Source organism: Ambystoma mexicanum, chromosome 4p (assembly GCF_040938575.1).
Source record: "Ambystoma mexicanum isolate Mex_15411 chromosome 4p, UKY_AmexF1_1, whole genome shotgun sequence".
Classification (NCBI taxonomy): domain Eukaryota; kingdom Metazoa; phylum Chordata; class Amphibia; order Caudata; family Ambystomatidae; genus Ambystoma; species Ambystoma mexicanum.
In genome coordinates this window covers 11,388,796-11,408,936 of record NC_090927.1, presented here as the reverse complement: position 1 = coordinate 11,408,936, position 20,141 = coordinate 11,388,796, and the positions used below count along the sequence as shown (strand labels likewise).

General features: G+C 45.1%; 1 protein-coding gene across 2 annotated transcripts in view; it reads left to right on the top strand.

Annotated features, from left to right (window-relative positions):
* Nucleotides 1-20,141, top strand: part of LOC138452919 (NACHT, LRR and PYD domains-containing protein 3-like) — a 467,379-nt gene that overhangs the window by 211,500 nt on the left and 235,738 nt on the right. For both annotated transcript variants that reach the window (XM_069605268.1, XM_069605267.1), the window contains exon 6: nt 4,178-4,348. In XM_069605268.1, the coding sequence (XP_069461369.1) occupies nt 4,178-4,348 (171 nt within the window). The remainder of the gene's footprint in view (nt 1-4,177; nt 4,349-20,141) is intronic.

Below are 20,141 nucleotides of genomic sequence, written 5' to 3'. Positions count from 1 at the left end.
TTGACTATCCTGCTCTCCTCACTAAATCTGGTAGGAAAAAGTTTAAAAAGGACATCCTGGTCTCCAACCCAGGCTTCCCTATCGCTGACACCTACACCAGTGCCTCCTCTAAGGAAACTCTCACTGACATCCTCTTTTTCGTGCCTTTACCTGACCTATGGACCCTTCATATGGTCTCTGTTCTCTCTCCTTTCTCCTCTTCTCCCATTAATGGTGGTACCCGCTGGGACGTCCTCTTGGCCTCCTTCCACTCCTCTAAGGCCATCATTAATGTCTACGCTAATGGGACCGTCTTGATCCAAGGCCCTCAGGCCAACCTTCTCCTCTTTGATAGACGCTTCCCGCACCTCATCAACTTCCTTTCCTCTCCTGCTGTCCCCCCTCCTCTGTCCTCAGCTAACTTGCTTCTACCCTCCCTCCCTGCCCCCTCCCGTGCTCCTTCTACTCCTCCGCAGGGCGTACCTCTGATCTGTACCCCTCCCCGGAAGTCCTGCAAAGATGGCAACCTTCTCCACATTGCCACTCTTAACTCTCGCTCTGCCATCAAACATTTGTCTGATATCTGCCGCCTTCTTGAGGAACTGGACCTTGACGTACTCGGTCTCACTGAGACAGCCAGCTCTGTCACTAGCTTTGACACACTCCTACCCGAAGGCTACAAGATCCTCTCCGTGCCCAGGCCCAACCGTGCTGGGGGGGTGTGGCCCTTATCTTCCCTGAGTGGATTCCTGCCACTGCTATTCCCACGCAGACCTACTCCTCTTTTGAATGTCTTGTCTGCTGACTCTCCCTCTCTCCTAGCCATTCCCTTACCGTGGCTACTATCTATCGGCCACCTGGTCAATTTTCCTCCTTCCTCTCCGAGTGGGCGGACCTCTCCTCCTCACTCCTGTCCTCAACCACTCAACTCCTCTTTCTTGGAGACTTCAACATCCACCTGGATGCATCCTGTCCCCCCTCTGGACTCTTTCGCGACCTCTGCGACTCTCTCTCACTCTCTATTCTCCCGTCTGGGCTGACCCATTCTGCTGGGCACACTCTCGATGCCCTGATCTCTTCTGACCTTCCCCTCTCTGTCCCTCTCTCCACTCCTCTCTCCTGGAGTGCCTGTCTTTCTCCTCTCCTCCCACCTCACCCTCCCTACCCCACAGGCAAAGCCACCCTCATCACTGCCATCTCCTTCTCGTTCATCCGACCCATGAAGCGTGTGTCAGCTGCCACCTTCTCGCCCCCTCTTCCCCCCTCGGCTGACTCCCACCCTGACACAGCCCTCTCCACTCTCTACTCTGCTATATCTGATACTCTTGATATCCTTGCCCCTGTCATGAGAATCCGCCTGAAGCCCAAAGCCAAATGTAACTCCTGGTATGACTCGGATCTAGTCACCCTTAAACGCTTGTGCAGGGTGGCAGAGAGGAAATGGCGTGCTTCTTGTTCATCCTCTGACAAACTGGCCTGTCGCCTGCTCCAAAGGCAATACCGGTTCTCCGTTCTCACCAAGAAGAGAGCCCTTATCCAAGCCTGCATCACTGCGGCATCTAACAATTCGGCTGAACTCTTTAAAATCTGCAAGGAGCTGGCCAACCCTGCTGCAGTCTCTACCTCTCCTGTCCCCTCCCAGGCCCTCTGCACAGCACTGGCCTCTCACTTCATTTCAAAAACTCAGGACATCCTGTCCTCACTCTCCTCCCATCACCTCCCCTCTCTATTCCATGCCCGTCCTCTGGCCCTTCTGCAGCCACCCCTCCTCTCTCCTTCTCTGCCTTTCCCCTTTTTTCTGTTGATGAGGTTTCAAGACAAGTCCGATCTATGAAAGTCTCGTCAACACAGGTCCACCCCTGCTCCTCCAAAACTATTAAGGACCACATTGACTCCTTGGCTCCTGCCCTTGCTGACTTCTGCAATCACTCCTTCGCCTCTGGAGTCTTCCCATCCCCCCTCAAGCACTCCCTTGTGCACCCCCTTCTTAAGAAACCCTCTTCTGCCCCCTCCTGCCCAGCTAACTATCGCCCAATCTCTATCACTCCTTTCCTGGGCAAGCTCCTGGAGAAACTTGCCATCTCCCAGCTTAATGTCCATGCTGAATCTGTTGGTTGCTTTCACGACCATTAGTCTGGCTTCAGAGCTGCCAGAAGCACGGAAACTGCTCTCCTGAACATCCGTGAGGACCTGCTCTCAAACCTGGACTCTAACATTCCATGTGCTCTCATTTTACTTGATCCCTCTTCTGCCTTTGATACTGTCAGCCATACCATCCTGCTCAACCGTCTCCGTGATAACCTGGGTATCACTGGTCTGGCTCTGGCTTGGCTGACCTCTTTCCTCTCAAATCGACCCTCCCAGGTCCAACTGGGGTCTTTCCTGTCTGACATCTTTTTCTCTACCTGTGGTGTCCCCCAGGGTTCTAACCTCTCTCCCTGGCTGTTCAACCAGTATCTGGCACTTCTCGCCCACCGCATCGCTGCTCTCTGCCCAAACTTTCAGTGCTATGCGGATGATACCCAGCTCATTTTCAGGCTACCCTCGGCCTCCTCTTCTCCTTCCCTCATCTCTGACTGTCTTTCTGCTATCCAGGAATGGTGTGCCGCCAACAACCTCTGCCTTAATGCCAGTAAGACCGAGATTCTACTCATCGGCACACCCACTCCCTCCTTCCCTGCAGCTCTCTGGCCGGCCTCTCTTGGCCCTCTTCCTGCTCCTCCCTGTAAGGCAAAAAACCTCAGGGTCATCTTCGACTCCACACTCTCCTTCTCTCCTCACATTTCTGACGTTTCTAAGAAGTCACACTATCAGCTGCACCTCCTCAGAGGTATCCTTCCTTTCCTCTCCTTCCCCCAGAAGCTCACTGTCTCCAGAGCCCTGGTTCTCTCGAAGCTGGACTACTGTAACAGCCTCTATCTAAATCTGTCTGCCTCTACTCTCAGCCCTCTGCAACTCATCCAGAACAGGACTGCGAGACTTGTCCTTGGCCTCAAGCCCAGGGACCGTATCTCTCTAGGACTGAAATTGCTAGACTGGCTCCCTGTGGCTGTGAGGATTAAGTTCAAAACCCTCTGCATTGTCCACAAGGCCTTCTGGGGCATGGGGCCAAAATACCTTCAACTCTCCCTTCCTAAATAACTTCCTTCTCGAGCACTTCGCTCTTCCGCCTCCAACTCCCTCAGGGCCAGCCGCTTCTCCAAGCAACGAGTTGGGGGGAGATCTCTCTCCGCAGCAGGGGCCTCCCTCTGGAACAGCCTTCCTGCCTCCCTGAAACTTGAGGAGAACCATCTCCGGTTCCGGAAGCACCTCAAAACCTTCCTCTTAGCTTCTGCTTTCTCTCCCCCTCTCCCCTGCTAAATCACTGAAACTGTACTGAATCAGCAACTGGGCCACTCACCAATCTCGGTCCTTGGCCCAGCCACTCTCCTCTGCACTGCCTTCCTTGCAACCCCTGCACTGCGGGACTGTCTCTGTATCCCTACAGCCCCCCTTCCCAGCACTTTTCTGCACTTATCTTGCACTTGCCACCAGCTGGCCCTCATCATTTATCTTGTTCATTACTAACCCTGTACTGCACTTTCCCCTCTCCCTTTCCCCTTTGCACTTTTCCCGTTCCCCCTACCCATGCACTTGCGTGATCTGAATGACACCTGGCCTAGTAGGATCGTTGTCTGTCTCCCCTTGTTCCCCCCTTCCTGCCTCGTTGCGCCTTGAAACACTTGTGTATAGGTGCGTTACAAATATCATATCATATCATATCTAGTGTGCGCCGCCTGTCACCCTCACACACATCTTTTCTCAATCTAAATATTTACAATAGTTTGACTTCTAAAAGATTCTACACGTTTGTAAAACACCAGGTAGTCCAGTTTAATAGATAGTTTCTTTAATTAGCCATCAGTTTTAAGAGTGATAATGTAAATCACGACAACGGTTGCCACATACGTGACCTTCCAATTTATACTTGCTTGCCCGTTGGCATTTAAACAAAATCAAAGCTGCCCAGATTTAAAATAGGAGTAGTTTTTCTGTCTCTGGTGGAACGGGCGGTGTAAAGGTAATGGTGGGAAGGTGAGTATCAAAAGGGACCTGATCTGCAAATGAGTGGGATTATCATGGATGGGAGAGTTGAAGATGCTGTACAGCTGTGATGTTCCTTTTCATGCTCTGCTTCATCTCCCTCTTCCTCCTGCAGGTTGCAGAGGTGCTGTCTCACAGGTTCATGCTGTGCAGCTCTCTCCTCTGTTCTCAAACAAAATCACTCCTTCATGGAGCTCAATCTGAGATGGAATGAACTGGGAGACTCTGGAATGGCAGACCTGTGTAAAGGACTGAAGGATCCAAGCTGCAAAATACATAAACTTTGGTAAGGAGCTGCTCGATTCTTCTCTGTCAGATTACATTGACAGGAAACATGAAGATTCCCATTTGAGATTTAAGATTGGGGAGTGCTTTTAACATCTATTCTTGGTGTATGTTGTGGAGACGGAATTTACTGCACGTACCCCACACCAGATGACATTGCCAAGGCAGGGCCTTTTGTAGTGTTTCACAATTAACCAAAGACAGTGTTGTAGTAGTGTGGAAAGGTTAACGATAATGTGACAGGCAAGACCTGGCTTATCGCTCACTTCGCCTGTCAACTTACCCTCTGTCTCCAAACCCTCCCCATCTTGGTTCTTATTTATATTGTTAGGCAGGACTCCCAGGTATGCCAGAGTAATGCTTGGGGTCCGCGGACTCAGAGGGCCTAACTCCCTCCCCAGAATAAACGGAGGACTCAGTCACACGGCAAGTACAAGCTGCGGTTTATTGCAAATAAAACCAACAGGGATCAATACAAGAACACTGGAAGATTCTAGTACCTCACACCGCTCCATGGCACGCAGGCCAGTTTTGTTTGATTTGGAGGTCACAGTTTGGGCCCTTCACCAGAAACCTAACAGTCAATGGGATTGGGTATCGAGAATTCTATAACCTATATGATCACCTATACATGTTATTCTACTGGCTCAACCACAAAATCGAGCTCTTGAGCCTCCATTTATGAGGATTTATTTGTATTTTCTGGAGCTGTCCCCTTGTCGTTGGCAGATTGGACTGTGCCTGCGTATCTCTGACCTTGGCTTCGAGCTTGTCTCTGCATGTCTGGCTCTTCGAGTAGTCTGAATCAGTTCTTCTTGTCTCATGCTCTGTGGCTCTGAGGCCTTCTGTAATCTTTCTACAATCATTATAATGCACTTTCTACAGTGTCCATGTTATGCTATATTCCTTTATAAGTTGCTATTCGTGGTCTGAGCAGGCTCCATATGAACTCCTGTATGTCCACTCGGCTATTAGCTTTAAGCATCAGTGAGCTTGCTCTGGATCTCTTGCTCCTTGCGGTCCTGCTTTACTCCATTTGTCTAATGGCAAAAATAATAAAAGCATTGACAGTATGTATATGTATCTGTCCTCTAACTATAGAACTGTGCACTCATGTTCTTCGTGTGTATGAGTGTGTGTTTGTCTGATGCGGTTTATGCAGGTCCATGAGTGTGCTTCCACGTCGTGGCGTCACTATTGTCAATACCATGGCTTCTTGGTGCTTAATCAAGGCTGTCCAGATAGGCAGCTGTCCACGATTATTGGCTCTTCTCCCACTCACTGAAAGATTTGCATTGTATTCGGCCTGTATGGCTGGCTGAGAGGATACCTTTCTGTGTACTTGCCAATCCTGAGTGCACTCTGGATCTGTCCAACATAAAATGAATGGTGGCAAGCGTGTCTGCCTCTTCGTCCTGGGAAGAACCTGGGGGTGTGAAGTGGTGGTCTTGGGACCCTCTTTTCAGTCCCCCTCTGGTCGACCTGTCGACCACATCATTATATGTCAATCCTTTTGCTTTTGGTTGCCATATCTTTGTTTGTCCTCCGAGGTGCCCATAGTAATTCACATGATCGTTGATTGTCCACTCCATATAACTGCACACTCCTTCCGTGTTGCACCGACCTCATTTTGCTTCATAGTACTTCACATCGAATGGGTAGTCTAACTTCATTGCCTCATGCCGGAATAGCTGACAGTTTACCATTTTTTCTCTTAGCTTGTCTCTTTCTTCCACTATCTTGTCCCTTGCGTGCCTATATTCACATCCATCAGGACTTTCATTCCGATAGTCTCCTCTGCTGTCTTTCGGCACCGAACTAGGCAAACCTTTACCACACACATTGTCACTCCTCCCAATATTAGTGCTCCCAATATCACCTTAAGTCCATCTGATAAACATGACGGCATCCGTGACCATGTGTATGCTATCCAGCTCTGGTCCTTTCCAGTCCCCTTTGCTTCTTCCTCCATCTTGGAATGCATCTGGGATAGTTGTGTTACCACCTCCGTCAGCGTACCTTTATGTTCGTCGTTGGCAGGTATGAATGTGCAACAGGAACTCCGAATTTTTGTGCAAACTCCTCCTTCCATTTCTGTTAGAAGATCCAGAACATACATATTCTGGAGTGCAATCAACCATACTGCTCGGAGTTCTTCCTTTATGGTCCCATTCACTGTGGAGTTTATCATTACCATCAGCTCCCAAAAGGTAATCTGCAGCCACTTAGTATATGTCTGTACGAATGGAATAAATGATGCGAAGAACATTTGCGTTCTGCCTAACAACCTGTGTTCTGCCAGTACCTCATCCAGTGCAGTTTCTGATGCTTCGGAGAAATAATTACCGCCTCTCTTTACTCTGCTCAAGCTTTACGGCCTCTCGCTCTTGCTTTTATGCTCTTTTTCCACAGACCTTTTCTTCCTTTTGTTAGTGTCTATCTTTCGAAAGTCATCGAGTTTGACATCCTTTCGTGGCACTACCAGGGATGACATATTGATGTGCACAAATGAGCAAACTCCTCCCCATTGGGTGGCAGCTTCTCGTATGCCTTGGATCCGTACGCCCAGTAGTGATCCGTCAGTACTTCTGTGCCTGTCTTAATTTCAGCGTGCTTGTCTATGCTTCGGCATCATGTATTCTCTCCAACTTCCACCTCAGTCATTCTGGTAGCAGACTGCTGGCATTTTCAGGGGTATTATAGGCATTGATCCAGCTTCATTCTCCACCCATGTGAGCAACTTCGCACTTGCGTCCACTCCTTCAGGCACTTGTAATTTTCTTCTTGTACTTTGTTCACCGGGGATTGTGCTACGGTGAGCGCCTTGCTTCCCACCACTCCTTCCATCCATCTTCTGTGTACACTTGACCATACATTAGCATCTGTGGTCTCTCCCAGCACCCAGGTTCTCCTCCTGTCTTTCACTCTTTTCCATGGGCATGACAACTCGTACAACGTTATTGTATTTCTTCATCTAACTGCCAATAATTGTTCATGTCTAATGTCTTTATGTAATTGTCCTCGTACGGGAAGGTTGCTCGAGACATCCATCTCAATGTTGCTGTTTTCCCCTGAAATCTTCCTCAAGTTGTTACCATCGACAGGTACATCAGGCACTGGGCTCTTGCTGTGGGTATTTCAGGTGCTAGGAACGTTCGGGAAGCACTTCTGGCATAGGGGACATAACAGCTCTACCCAGTGGTTTCCTTACCTACTTTTGTGATGTGCTTATACCACATGTTATTAGACACTCGAGCAGTGTCAGTGAGGAAGAGATCTACCCCCTTTATGTCTGTGTCAGCACTGCGCTTACCTCTTCTTACCGTGCTTGCAGTGCTCTCCTGTCCACCTGACATGGTTGTTCTACCTGCTTTGGGGAATATTAGTAGAGGATACAGCGGTAGCACTAGCAACAAGCGAAATCCTCCAAAATATAAATGCGAAAACTCCACTTGGAATAAAGAGACTCAGCACTATTACCACATTTTTTATTGCTTCACCCATCCTTGCCTGTGCTGCATGATCCTTGCAGCTTGAAGATATAGTTGCCCGGCTGAAATGCACAAGAATAGGCGTTATTGGGTTAGTGCATTAGTGTCAAGCCCTGTAGATCAAATAATAGTTCACAGCAAAAATTAATATAGGCTCCCGCACTCTTATAATTGCAGGGTCTCTCAGAATGGTGATAACTGAAGGGTGTCCTTGCTGGAGTTGTGGGTAGGCTTCGACCAAATATTCTACAAATGCAAGAAAATACACTCTAGGGGAGTTTGCCCTTTAATCTGCTGGGCCTTCTCACACTTTGGACATACTCGTCCGAAAAGGTTTCAGGGTGGAAATCAGCAGGTAAAATATACAATCAGTGTTGGGTAAGATTGTATGCAGTACCCATAGGGTGCACTACAACAACCTTGACCTCCTGGCAGTAGTAACCCAACCTTTGGTATAAGTCCGTACTACACAGGTTGGTAGTGTGGACGAGTAGCCAGGCTTATCTCAAGAGGGGTCAATGTGAGCTGTAGGGGAGTTACACAATGGTTCACAGTGACAAGTATCCGAGCAAACACTTACACACAGGGTTTCATGATAAACAATTGTTAATTTATTTACCAGTCAGTTAATGTAAGCTGTAGGGTATTTTGTGTAGATTTGGGGCCTGGTGGTATTTTCTTACCGTCAAAATAATGGTAATTTGGCAATGACTAATCCTTGCATTTAGATTGGGTTTGGCTTTATAGTGGAATACATTTTGTTGGTGGTATTTTGGTGAGCATAATTTTCTGTTTTATTCGGTGCCCCAATATATAAAACCCCTCCTTTTTGCTTAGACTGTTCGTGTGATCACTAGAGGCCTCGAACCTGCATTCATAGATACCACAATTCTCAACCCCCTGTGGTATTATCACTAATTTATTTACATTAGTGAGATTATGTTTCCATAGGCCTCTTTTTGCTGATTCATGTGCACTCAGCAAGAACTTGTATTATATTCCACTCAGAAAACACACACACATACACTGAGTGGAATCACGCACACAGCTAATTATAATTGCTAATGACATTGCTTCATCTGTATAGGAAACTTGGCACATTAAACATCATTCCCTTTAATGTAGGGTATCTTTTTTTTAAATGCACCAAAGTAAAAAGAAAAGAAGCAAAAATACTCTTACACAAACTGTGTTATAAACAGAAGAGAAACAAATGCAATAATACTACAAATTTCACTTTACATTTGCAACAAGAAAAATAAAAGTTACATCAATAGGACAGCATTTGCATTGCAACATTAGAATGTGGCAGTTAAATACAGGGATTCCCTATCGCTATCTTTCCTGCCTGAAAAATACTTCATCCACGCGGCACACCCTCAATTTTTACGTGATAATTACCAGTTATCTGTAGCTCTCTGGCACACAAAATCCTTTGGCTTGCCGCCTCCGAGAAGTGACCCAGGGCTGCCCTCGTAAGCTTGCAACTTGAAGGGCACGGCAAAAACACACAGTTTTCAAGCCTGCGCCAAGTGACCAGGAATCCCCAGTCTCTGAAGGTCAGTAGTGCAGCTGGAACGACCCCTCCCAGCAGCCCAGCAAGGCGACCTCTTCACAGCAGCTCCGGAAACGTGAACTGCCTATAATTCTGTCAGAGCTCGTCCAGCAAAACTCTGTTGCTTACGCAGCCTGTCTTCAGATATACCTCCCTCCAATCATATTAACAGAAAATGTATTAGGTTGCCACCCCTGTTTCACAAACAATGGGATCTTCATACTGTAATAACTTTTCTGTTTCTGTTTCCTGCTGCCTTTCCGTCCTTCACATTTCAGCGCAGCAGAGAAAATCAGAAAGAAATGCACGTTTAAAAATGACTCTCAGATCACATCTCTTCTGCCTCTCTTTCCACATGGAGAACACATTATAATGTTATTTGGTTAGAATTAGTGTTAGTATTGGTTAATTAAGTCAGTCAATTAGATAGCTAATGTGTTCTCCTGTGAATGAGGCATTTCAAGTGAGAGAAGAAAAAAAAATGGTGTGCTTTTAAATCTGTAGAAAAAACGAAATTCTGGTTTCATTTGCATATCCATATGTCATACTTGCAACATCTGGCTAGCTATATGTGTGCTACATTATAGCAATAATGTGATCCCATGCAGTGGCGCTGTACTCCAAAACACACTAAATTATACTACATACCCTCCTCTTTCTGAGAATTTGGCCATGGTCCAAGCCACAATTGGAAGAAACCCGACTTGCTCCTTTTCTTCTTTTAAAATGTATGCGTATTGGGATATCTTTCCCTCTCTGTTGTAGCTAATAACATGAGCAACATCTTCATTTTCATGGACAAAACGATCAACCATCCTCCCATTATTAGCACCAGAAGAGCTAAACCCACCATAGAGCGTTCCCCCTAGGTTCCCCAATTAAACTTTTCCACTTCTATTATACCCAGGTTACTAACTGTGATATTGTTCTTTCTCAGATTCATTTTCACTACATGCTTCTCTTTATGATTCAATAAGAACTCCACATCCGGGGCTATTGGAAATGCATCCCTTTGAAAAAATTCAATATTTTCTACTTGGCTTTCCCAAATGTCATTCGTAATATGAAATAATGTTAAACCTCCAATTGAAATAATTGTGTCCTTCGGAACCTGTAAGTAAAATACATTATATTTCACCTGTTTGACAACAAATGTCCCATGATTCAAATGGACTATCGTAAAATTTTTCATACAGGTACTGACCAACCATTTACCTTTGACCATTTTAGCCTGTGCCAACTCTCCACCCCCCATATTGCTAATAACTAATTCACATCCTTCTGATATACTTGGGTCAGATTTCAAACCACAAATAGCGTCCGTAGCATCAGGAATAAACGGTTTACCCGGACACATGTAATTTTGTTCTTTAAATTTTACACAAGTTTCCAAATTCGGTATGAAGTAAACCTCAGGCTCCCATGACTGAAATGCCACCACTTCTGGAGTCTTAATCTTAATAAACTTGTTTTCTTGCCAAAATTCCACATTGTGTACCCACTTAGTTTGATTGATGAGTTCAGGGGCTACGTATGGGATGCATAGTAAAAACCCTATTTCCAAACTTTCCAAGTCCACATATAAGGGCATTGCATTACCCATTTCAAATGCAATTTTCACCTGTACCACATCAATCTCCCTCCTGGTCAACCTTTCTATCATTTGATGAATAATATCCTGTGAAACGAAGTACAATGGTATATGTCCTCGAATCAATTGTGAAATTGCAGTTTGAACTTCTCTCATGTAATTCGTCAACAGTTTATCAACAGGACTCATTATATTCAGTATATCACTTAATGTTCGGTCATGCTTAATAATCAATTTAGTTGCTCGTTGAATCACATCCGCTTGTTCATTCAATATGACCGGAGTTTCATTTATGAACCTTACTTGTTCATCTAATCCCCCCTAATTCCATCTAAGGTTTTTTGTATCATTTCTAGGTCAACACTCAGTTGTTGTGCTTTAGTACTCAGCGTCCCTACTGAAATGGCATTGGCTGTTGACATTGTGGTACCTATTATGGCTCCAATTATAGACATTACCAGTGAGACTGCAAGCATCACTGCTCCTCTTTTTCCGCTCCTTTTCTTTATGTCTGCTGAATTCACAAATGTTTTCTCCAATTGCATCAACATATCTCTTATTGACTGCTTAGCGTCCTCTTTCCTTAGTTCCAGCCACTCCTTAGTCTGCTCAGCTTTAATTCCAGTATTGTTAAAATGTCTTTCCATCAGAGTATCAGGATTCAATGGCATGTAAATGTTCTGGAAAATCATCCTTCTATCACTCATGATGAATCCTGGTGCTTCTTCTACCGCAATACCAGATGCTGGTCCAGGCTCAATGACAACCTGTGCTTCCAAAGTTTTGAAGTTCCCTCCGAATGTCATCATAATTATCCATATTGTTGGCGTCATCATCAATGCTGATTGCTTTTCAGCCTTGGTCTTCGCCCCCTTCCGGGGCTTCGGAATCCGTCCGCGTGGGCTCCAGGACTCCATCTTCTCCCGTGTCCTCCGGTCCCGTGACCTCCAATCAATATTCTAAATCACATAGAAAAGAAACAAATTAAGTACATAGCACAATACTAACTTCACCCTTTTGCCAAAAATAAAATTATATATCTATCCATGCACTTCATAAATCATTTCGCCCTCTTCCTCTCGCCTTCTGAAATTAAGCACATGTTAGAGAGAAAACAAACATACATGAAACAGATTTCAACATTTAATACATTTAAATTTTGTAAACGAACTCCATTAATTTCAGCCTCCATTTTTTTTTGTCACAGTGTTTATGTTCCATTATAATAATCAATCACCCCTATTTTATTTCTCTGCCGCTGCCCTATGACTAAACTCATTTATCTTATCTTCTTTCATGTATTTAAGGGACTTTATCTCTTTCTACATGCTCAAGTCGTTTAACCTCATGTCTGGGGTGCCTAGGTTTAATTTGATTTACATGAACAAACTGTTCTGTTGCTGTTTCACCTTCAGTTTTCAAAATGTTGTATACCACGGGAGAGATCTTATCTATAATTCGAAATGGCCCCGACCAGGCTGCCAGAAATTTGGAATTTTTCTTTACCTTTTCCAAAATGAATTTATACATCTGATCGCCCACACAATACTCTTTCACTGATGTCTTTTTATCATAATATGACTTTGCACTGTCAGCAGCTCTTTCTAGATTTCGCTGTACAAAAGCAAATGTATGTTGTAAATGCTTCCTCAGCTCATCCATGTACTCATGAACTGTGGATGCACTCACAAGTGTCTGCTCATGTGTTCTGTATAGCAGGTGTTGTGGTAACACCATTTTCCTACCTGTCAAGACCTCATGGGGGCTAACACCTGTTGCCTTGGCAGGAGTTGATCTAATTGCCATCAAAACCAAAGGTAAACGTAAATTCCAGCTGGAACCTGCTTCTGCCACGAATTTTTTTAATATGTCCACAACAGACCTATTGCTGCGTTCAACTCCACCTGAAGAAGCCGCCCGATATGCAATATGTAATTTTCTTTTCACACCCAGTATTTGCCATACCTTACTCATTAGAGCGCTTGTGAAATGACTTCCTCTGTTTGATTCTATTCTTTGTGGTAATCCAAATCTTGAAAATACATGATTCACAGTAATGTAGCTGCTGTTTGCGCACTACAATCTGGTGCAGGAATACACTCAATCCATTTTGACATCAAACAGACCACGCTCAAAATATAACGGCTTCCCCTACTCAACCTTTTTAAAGGACCTACATAGTCTATTTGCAAATCTGACCATGGAAGATGTAGGCCTCTTTTCATTAATGGGGCTCTATGCATTGGTGAAGCAGGTTTAAATTGGGTGCATACTAGACATCCTCTAGTATATAATTCCACGTCTTGGGACATATGTGGCCAGTAAGCATAATCTTTCAGTATTTCCATTGTTTTATGTGATCCTCTATGGCCTGCAGTTATGGCATCATGTGCATGTTGTAGCATTAACCCTCTGAATGAAAGGGGTACCACCCACCGTATCTGTCCTGTTATGGACTCTCTAATCATGAGTCCATCCTGTAGTCTAATTCGTTTTTTATTCTTTAATAGCACCCTCAACTCTTCTTTTCCCATACAATCATTTTCTGTTAAAGTGTTTTGTTCAGGATCTATCAAATGATTATAATAGATTCCCAAAATTGGATCATCCTTTTGTGCCTTAATCAGCTCTTGGTCTGGTGTATCATAACTCCATTGTACTACTGGTTGATCTACCTCCTTTGGTGCTTTAGAACGTGTGACTGCATCAATTCATATTTCACCAAGTAAATGTTCAATAGGTAGCATTTCTCCCATCACAGCCCCAATTTTAGCCAGATGGTCTGCCTTATCATTCCCCTCCTTATCCTCTCCTGGAGTCTTTAAATGTCCACAAATTGTCCTCCAGTATATTGTTAAATCATTCTCTGACACCAATTTGTCTATGGCTTGTATCATTTTTCCATGTTTAAGTAGCTTTTTATTGTATGTGATCATGCCTCTCGCTTTCCAGCCAGTTAAATATTCCACAAAGCTATTTCGTGCATAGTCAGAATCAGTCACCAGAGCAATTTCACAAAATGTATTATCAACTGCAGTAGCAATTGCTTTATAAATGGCTACCAATTCCGCTACTTGAATGCTCCTAGCTCCAATTCTCATCCCTATACTGGGGACGCCTTCACATTTCAACCAGACATTTCCTATTCCTGACACTAATTGTTTATTACTGTCATTTTCAATGTGAAAAGCACAACCATCAACATATACAGTTGGTATATCCTTGCATGTCTTTTCATCAAAAGCTTTGTGTGGTGATTGTTCAAATTCCTGTAAATTAGGTTCCCCTTCTATTTCATTGGATACCTGTTCAGCTGCACAGTCATGTAGATCTGCTAAACCTTGAGCAGTTGGGCTTTTTTTATTTTGGACATATCTCACTTCTACAGGAAAACCCTGTAATGCCAGCGTCCATGAAGTGATTCTGGACTGTGCTAGGTTACCTGACCTAATTCTTTTACTCTCTAAACACTGCAACGGTTGATGATTTGTCTCAATAATCACCTTTTCTCCCTGAACAATGGGGCGGAAATGTTGTAGCGCCCACACAGTGGTCAATTGGGCCTTTTCACATTCATTGAATTTAATTTCAATTTGGGAAAACGCCTTACTTGCATAGGCAATGGTTTTGTGATTCAAATCATGTTTTTCTGATAACACTGCTGACATACAATGTTCAGTTAAACCTATTTCTATAAGAGAATCCCTATCCTTTATGGGGTATGCTAAACATGGTGCCTTTACAAGACATTCCTTTAATTTAGCCACTGCCTCTGACTGCTCTTTTTCCCATTTCCAGGGTGTATTCAGCTTTAGCAGTTTAGTCAATGGTTGAGTAATTTCAGCATAATTTTCAATGAACTTCCTGTAATTCCTAATAAACTTTTTATCCCTTCACATTTTTAGGGTCTCTTAGTTTTTGTATGGCCTCTATTTTCTTCTTTTGTGGGTTTAGTCCATGTTCAGTCACTTCATGGCCTAGAAAATTCACTTTTTTCTTGCACCATTGTGCTTTTTGTAAAGATACTTTGGCGCCTGCTTTCTGCAATTGGCCAAGAACATGTTTTATTTCATCAAAGTGGGTTTTCAACCTCTCATTTTTTATCAGGACATCTATGGTTCCTCTTTCCGCTGCATCAGGCATAGCTTTTCTCAAAAATATGCCAAATTCACTCCCACTATTGACGTACCCGAATGGAGTTCTAACCCATGCGTATTGAGTCTTATCAAATGAAAATGAAAATAAATTCTGTATCTTGAGTTTGAGAAGGTTTCAGAATCGGGTGTTGGTCAAAACCCACGCTAACCCCAAAGGAGCAGATGCTTCGGAACCCATGCAAATCGGAGGGGTTAAAGGACCCTTAACCCAGAAGGAAAGACAAAGGAGATGGCAAATGCAATTGTGTCTATATTGTGGAACTTCTGGGCATTTTCTACGGGACTGCCCTGTAAAACCACCCAAGAAGGTGGTAGGAGCTGCAGATAAGAGCCATATGGAGTCAGACTCGGGAACTGACCACGCCCGACAAGCCTAGGGGTCCACTTGCCGAGCTTGAAGAAGGATACTCAGACCTCGCATTTCATCATACCAATGGTCCTCATAGATCCAGGGCAGCCATCGCGTATGCACGGAGTAAGGGCATATATTGATAGCGGGGCCATAGGAAACTATGTGGACTATGAATTGGCTTCCAGGATGAATCTACCTCTCTGCCGAAAAACCACCTCAGATGTCATCACCACAGTCGATGGAACTGAAATTGCCTCTGGGCCTGTAACTCACTCCACCGCAGAGATGACACTATTGGGTCAGGATGAGCATCGAGAGACTATTGTGTTTGATCTTATCAAAGCCCCACAGTTCCAAATAATACTGGGGATACCTTGGTTGGAAATCCTTGTATTGATTGGCGAGAGAAGAGAATAACCTTCCCGGATTGTGCACAAACCTATTACCCAAAGAAAAATCAGAACGCAGGCCTGGCCACAGTAACCACAGCAGTCATGCAACTACCTCCAGAATACCAAGAATTCCAGGATGTCTTCCAAAAGGAACAAGCAAACACCTTACCTCCTCACAGATTGTACGATTGTCAAATCGATCTCATACCCGGTGCACAACCCCCTTGTAGCAGGATCTATGCCCTCACAGAACCTGAGAACCTTCACCTACGACAATACTTAGACCAGTACCTTGCCAATGGCTTTATTCGCCCATCCAAGTCCCCTGCATCTTCAGCTTTGTTCTTCGTACCCAAAAAGGAAGGTGACCTCAGAACGTGCATAGACTACCGCGCATTGAACCAGATAACTGTTAAGAACCGATACCCGTTGCCTCTGATCCCTGGACTACTAGACCAAGTGAAGGACGCTTGTATATACACTTAATTAGATCTCGGGGGGCATACCATCTGGTACGTGTAAAAGAGGGCGACAAATGGAAGATTGCTTTCCGCACTAAGCATGGGTTATTAGAATACCAGGTGATTCCTTTCGAGTTGTGCAATGCACCAGCAGCCTTCCAATACTTCATGAACGATGTCCTTCGTGAACTCATTGACGTTTGTGTTGTCGTGTATATCAATGATATTCTAGTATACTCCTCTTCAGTATCTGACCATGTGAAGCACGTCCGAGCAGTCCTTCAGAAATTGCGCCAGCACAAACTATATGCAAAACTAGAAAAATGCGTTTTTCATGCCACAGAAGTTGAATTCCTTGGGTTTATCCTGACCCCAAAGGGGGTCCGAATGGGCTCACGGAAGGTGGACACAATCCTTAAGTGGCCATCACCAAGTTCAGTTAAAGGAGTACAAAGCATGCTCGGCTTTGCCAATTTCTACCACAGATTCATCCCTTCAAGGCTTGGCGGCACTATCTTCTCGGTGCCGGGCATACCATTACTGTGATCACCGATCACCAGAACTTACAGTATTTAAAAACAGCCAAGGCCCAATCGTCACGTCAACTCCGATGGGCATTGTTCTTTGCCGAGTTAGATTTCGTGATAACCTATCGACCAGGTTGTAAGAATGGTAAAGCAGACGCCTTATCCCGAATAGGGATGGGAGAGGCAGAAGTGAACCCAGAACGAGTACCTATAATTTCCGAACAAAGGATTCTTGGCATGACTACTCTACAGACACTAGAGGACATTCAGGTAAAGATCCAGCAACTGTTTGATCCTACAGCCCTGCAGGACTGGGTAAAGAAAGGCCCGGGCTACTCTGTCACCAATGATCTGCCTTATTACCAAGGGCGGCTATTTCTGCCACACAAGGAAATACAAGAGCTAGTCATTTCCTGTTATCATGATACCCTAATGGAGGGCCACCCAGGTATTGCAAAAACTGAAGCTAAAATTAAAAGACAATTCTGGTGGCCCACCTGGCGAAAGGATATTAAATCATTCGTGATGTCTTGTGACATTTGCGCCCAAAACAAAAGTCAAAAGAAAAAACCAGCTGGACTCTTACAGCCTTTGGTCATTCCGCCTACACCATGGCACACCTTATCGTTAGACTTTAATACTGATCTACCTCCTTGTAATGGATTTAACACCATTCTAGTTATTGTGGATCTTTTTTCCAAGATGGCCCACTTTATTCCTATAAAAGGATTACCTTCAGCCTCAATCCTGGCCAAAGAATTCCTCGAAAACATTGTTCGCATACATGGATTTCCATCCGTGTTGGTCTCTGACCGGGGCAGTCAATTCATTTCACATTTTTGGAAGAAATGTTGTCAATTGGCGCAAATCGATGTGTGGTTATCAACCAGTCACCACCCCCAGACCGATGGTCAAACGAAGAGGACCGACCAGACTCTCGAACAATACCTGCGTTGTATGTTACATCAGACAGAGAGTAATTGGAAAGACATTCTTTGTATCGCCGAATATGCATACAATAATTCAGTACACTCTGGAACTGGACAAAGCCCCTTTTATACCTTATATGGGCACCATCCTCGAACCTCAGACCTTGACTCACCCCAACACTTAGAAATGCCCGCAGTGGACCATCTGCACGCTACGATTACACAAGCCTTTAAAGAAGAAACTACACATTTAAAACAAGCGAAAGAAAAATACAAGAAAAATGCTGATCGGAATAGACGTGATTCTCCACAATACCAAATAGGGGACCAAGTATGGTTAGCCACAAAACATATACCTCTAAAGGGAACATGGACCTTTAACCCCAGATATTTGGGACCTTACTCTATTAAGGCCATTATCAACCCGGTGGCTGTCAAGTTGGACTTACCGGCTAACATGCAGATTCACCCCGTCTTCCATGTGTCACTTTTGAAGCCAGTACAACCAGGGACAAGACTAACCAAGCCACCAGACCCCATCCTTGTAGACGGAGAACCCGAATTTGAAGTTAAGAATATCCTGGACTCCAAGCTGATGAAGTCAAAACTTTTTTATTTAATCGACTGGAAAGGTTATGAACCACAGGAAAGGTCATGGGAACCTAGTGACCATGTTCATGCACCCCGATTGGTGAAAAAATTCCACCGAAATTTCCCAGACAAACTGAAACCACAGGGAAGAATGACTTTAGGAGGGGCCTTGGGGGGGGGGTGCTGTCGTGATGCCTACCCCCGGGGGCCCAGACCAAGTTCAGAAACCCCGGAAGCAGGCATCAAGTTACCCCAAGCAAGCCCAACAGCCCCCGCTAGGGGCTATTTGGGTGCAGTCCTGGCGCCTATGGAGAGTCAGTCCTGGCGCCATAGGTGCCATGCTCATAGATTAAAACTTACCTGATGCAGACCATGCTGCAAGAGCTCCAAGCCAAACGAGGCTTGGAAGGGACTATTTTACCTAGGGACTATTTTTTTACTCGGGTGGGGCTGGGGAGGAATACTTACCTGGGACTACTTTGGAGGCTATTTAAACCACGCCCGAAGAGCAGCACACGCTTCGCGTTATTCTGCATCCAGCAGCGTAACGCTCACCGTGCCTGCAAGTCTGCATCCAGTCATCCGCCTCGAGTTTGGAGCTCCTAGAAAAAGGGAGAAAGAAGGAGAAAAGGTTAGAACAAGAGCAATACCTTTTGATTCTTACCTGAATTACCGATCCATCGAGCCTTCGAGCTGGAAGAAAGAAGTTGTGTTATGCGCATTGCCTCGCCTGCTACAGCGCCGCACTGAACTCACCGGCCTTCGCAGCATCTTCACATTTCACTGCATCCTCCTGCATGTTACCGCCACACTCCGGCACCTAAGGAGAAGACAAAAACAGCAAGGTGAACCAAGGGAATACACAGAGGAATATCCCCCATAGACTTACCTGATTTTACCACCGCGTGTACTACTCTTCTTCACGGGTCGGCGCAGCTTCCACTGCATCCTAGCCGAACCCCGGCCCCTAAGGGGAAACAAAAGGACAGCAAGGTGAAACAAGGGACTAACAAGGGGAACCCTCCTCACCACAAAAGACTTACCTGATTTTACCGCCGGGGGCATTATTCCCTGAGACTTCATACTTTCTCTCGTCGCCTGAATAAGGGAGAAAGCAACAGGTTACATATAGACATTATTTTATCGAACTGTGTTGGATAATACAAAGCCTTACCAGAACATTACCGGTCCCCTTTTTTGGCAATCTTTTCAGGCTTTGTTTCAAGTTTCGATTCTCGCTCGGGCAACTTTTTTGGTATTTAACTGGCAGCAGTTTCTTTAGTTTCTGAGACCGTTGTTTCTCTCTGGTCGTCTGGATCAGGCAAGTCTTTCAGTGAAGATGGGATCTTTTTGGCATGGGTGGCATGGATCCACGCCTTCCTCCCATCCACCCTTATCGCTGTCTGCGTTGCCAGTAGAACTTGATAGGGGCTGCGCCACCTGGGTGCTAACAATGTTTTCCTCTCAATGTTCTTGAGTAGCACCCAGTCTCCTGGCTCCAGCGCGTGCCCCGGACCGGTGTATCTTATAGGTTTAGCCTCCTGCACCTGCTGATGAATCAAACGCAATTTCTGCATTAAAAGGCCACAACAAGTACTAAGCACAGGATGTTCTACTTCGCTAAGTAGTTTTGGCTGACGTGCGCACCAAACATTTGCCGGCCTCCCCATTATTATCTCATACGGGGAGAGCCCAGTTCTAGCCTGCACAGACGTGCGCATGCACGTCTGTGTAGGCTAGAATGGATA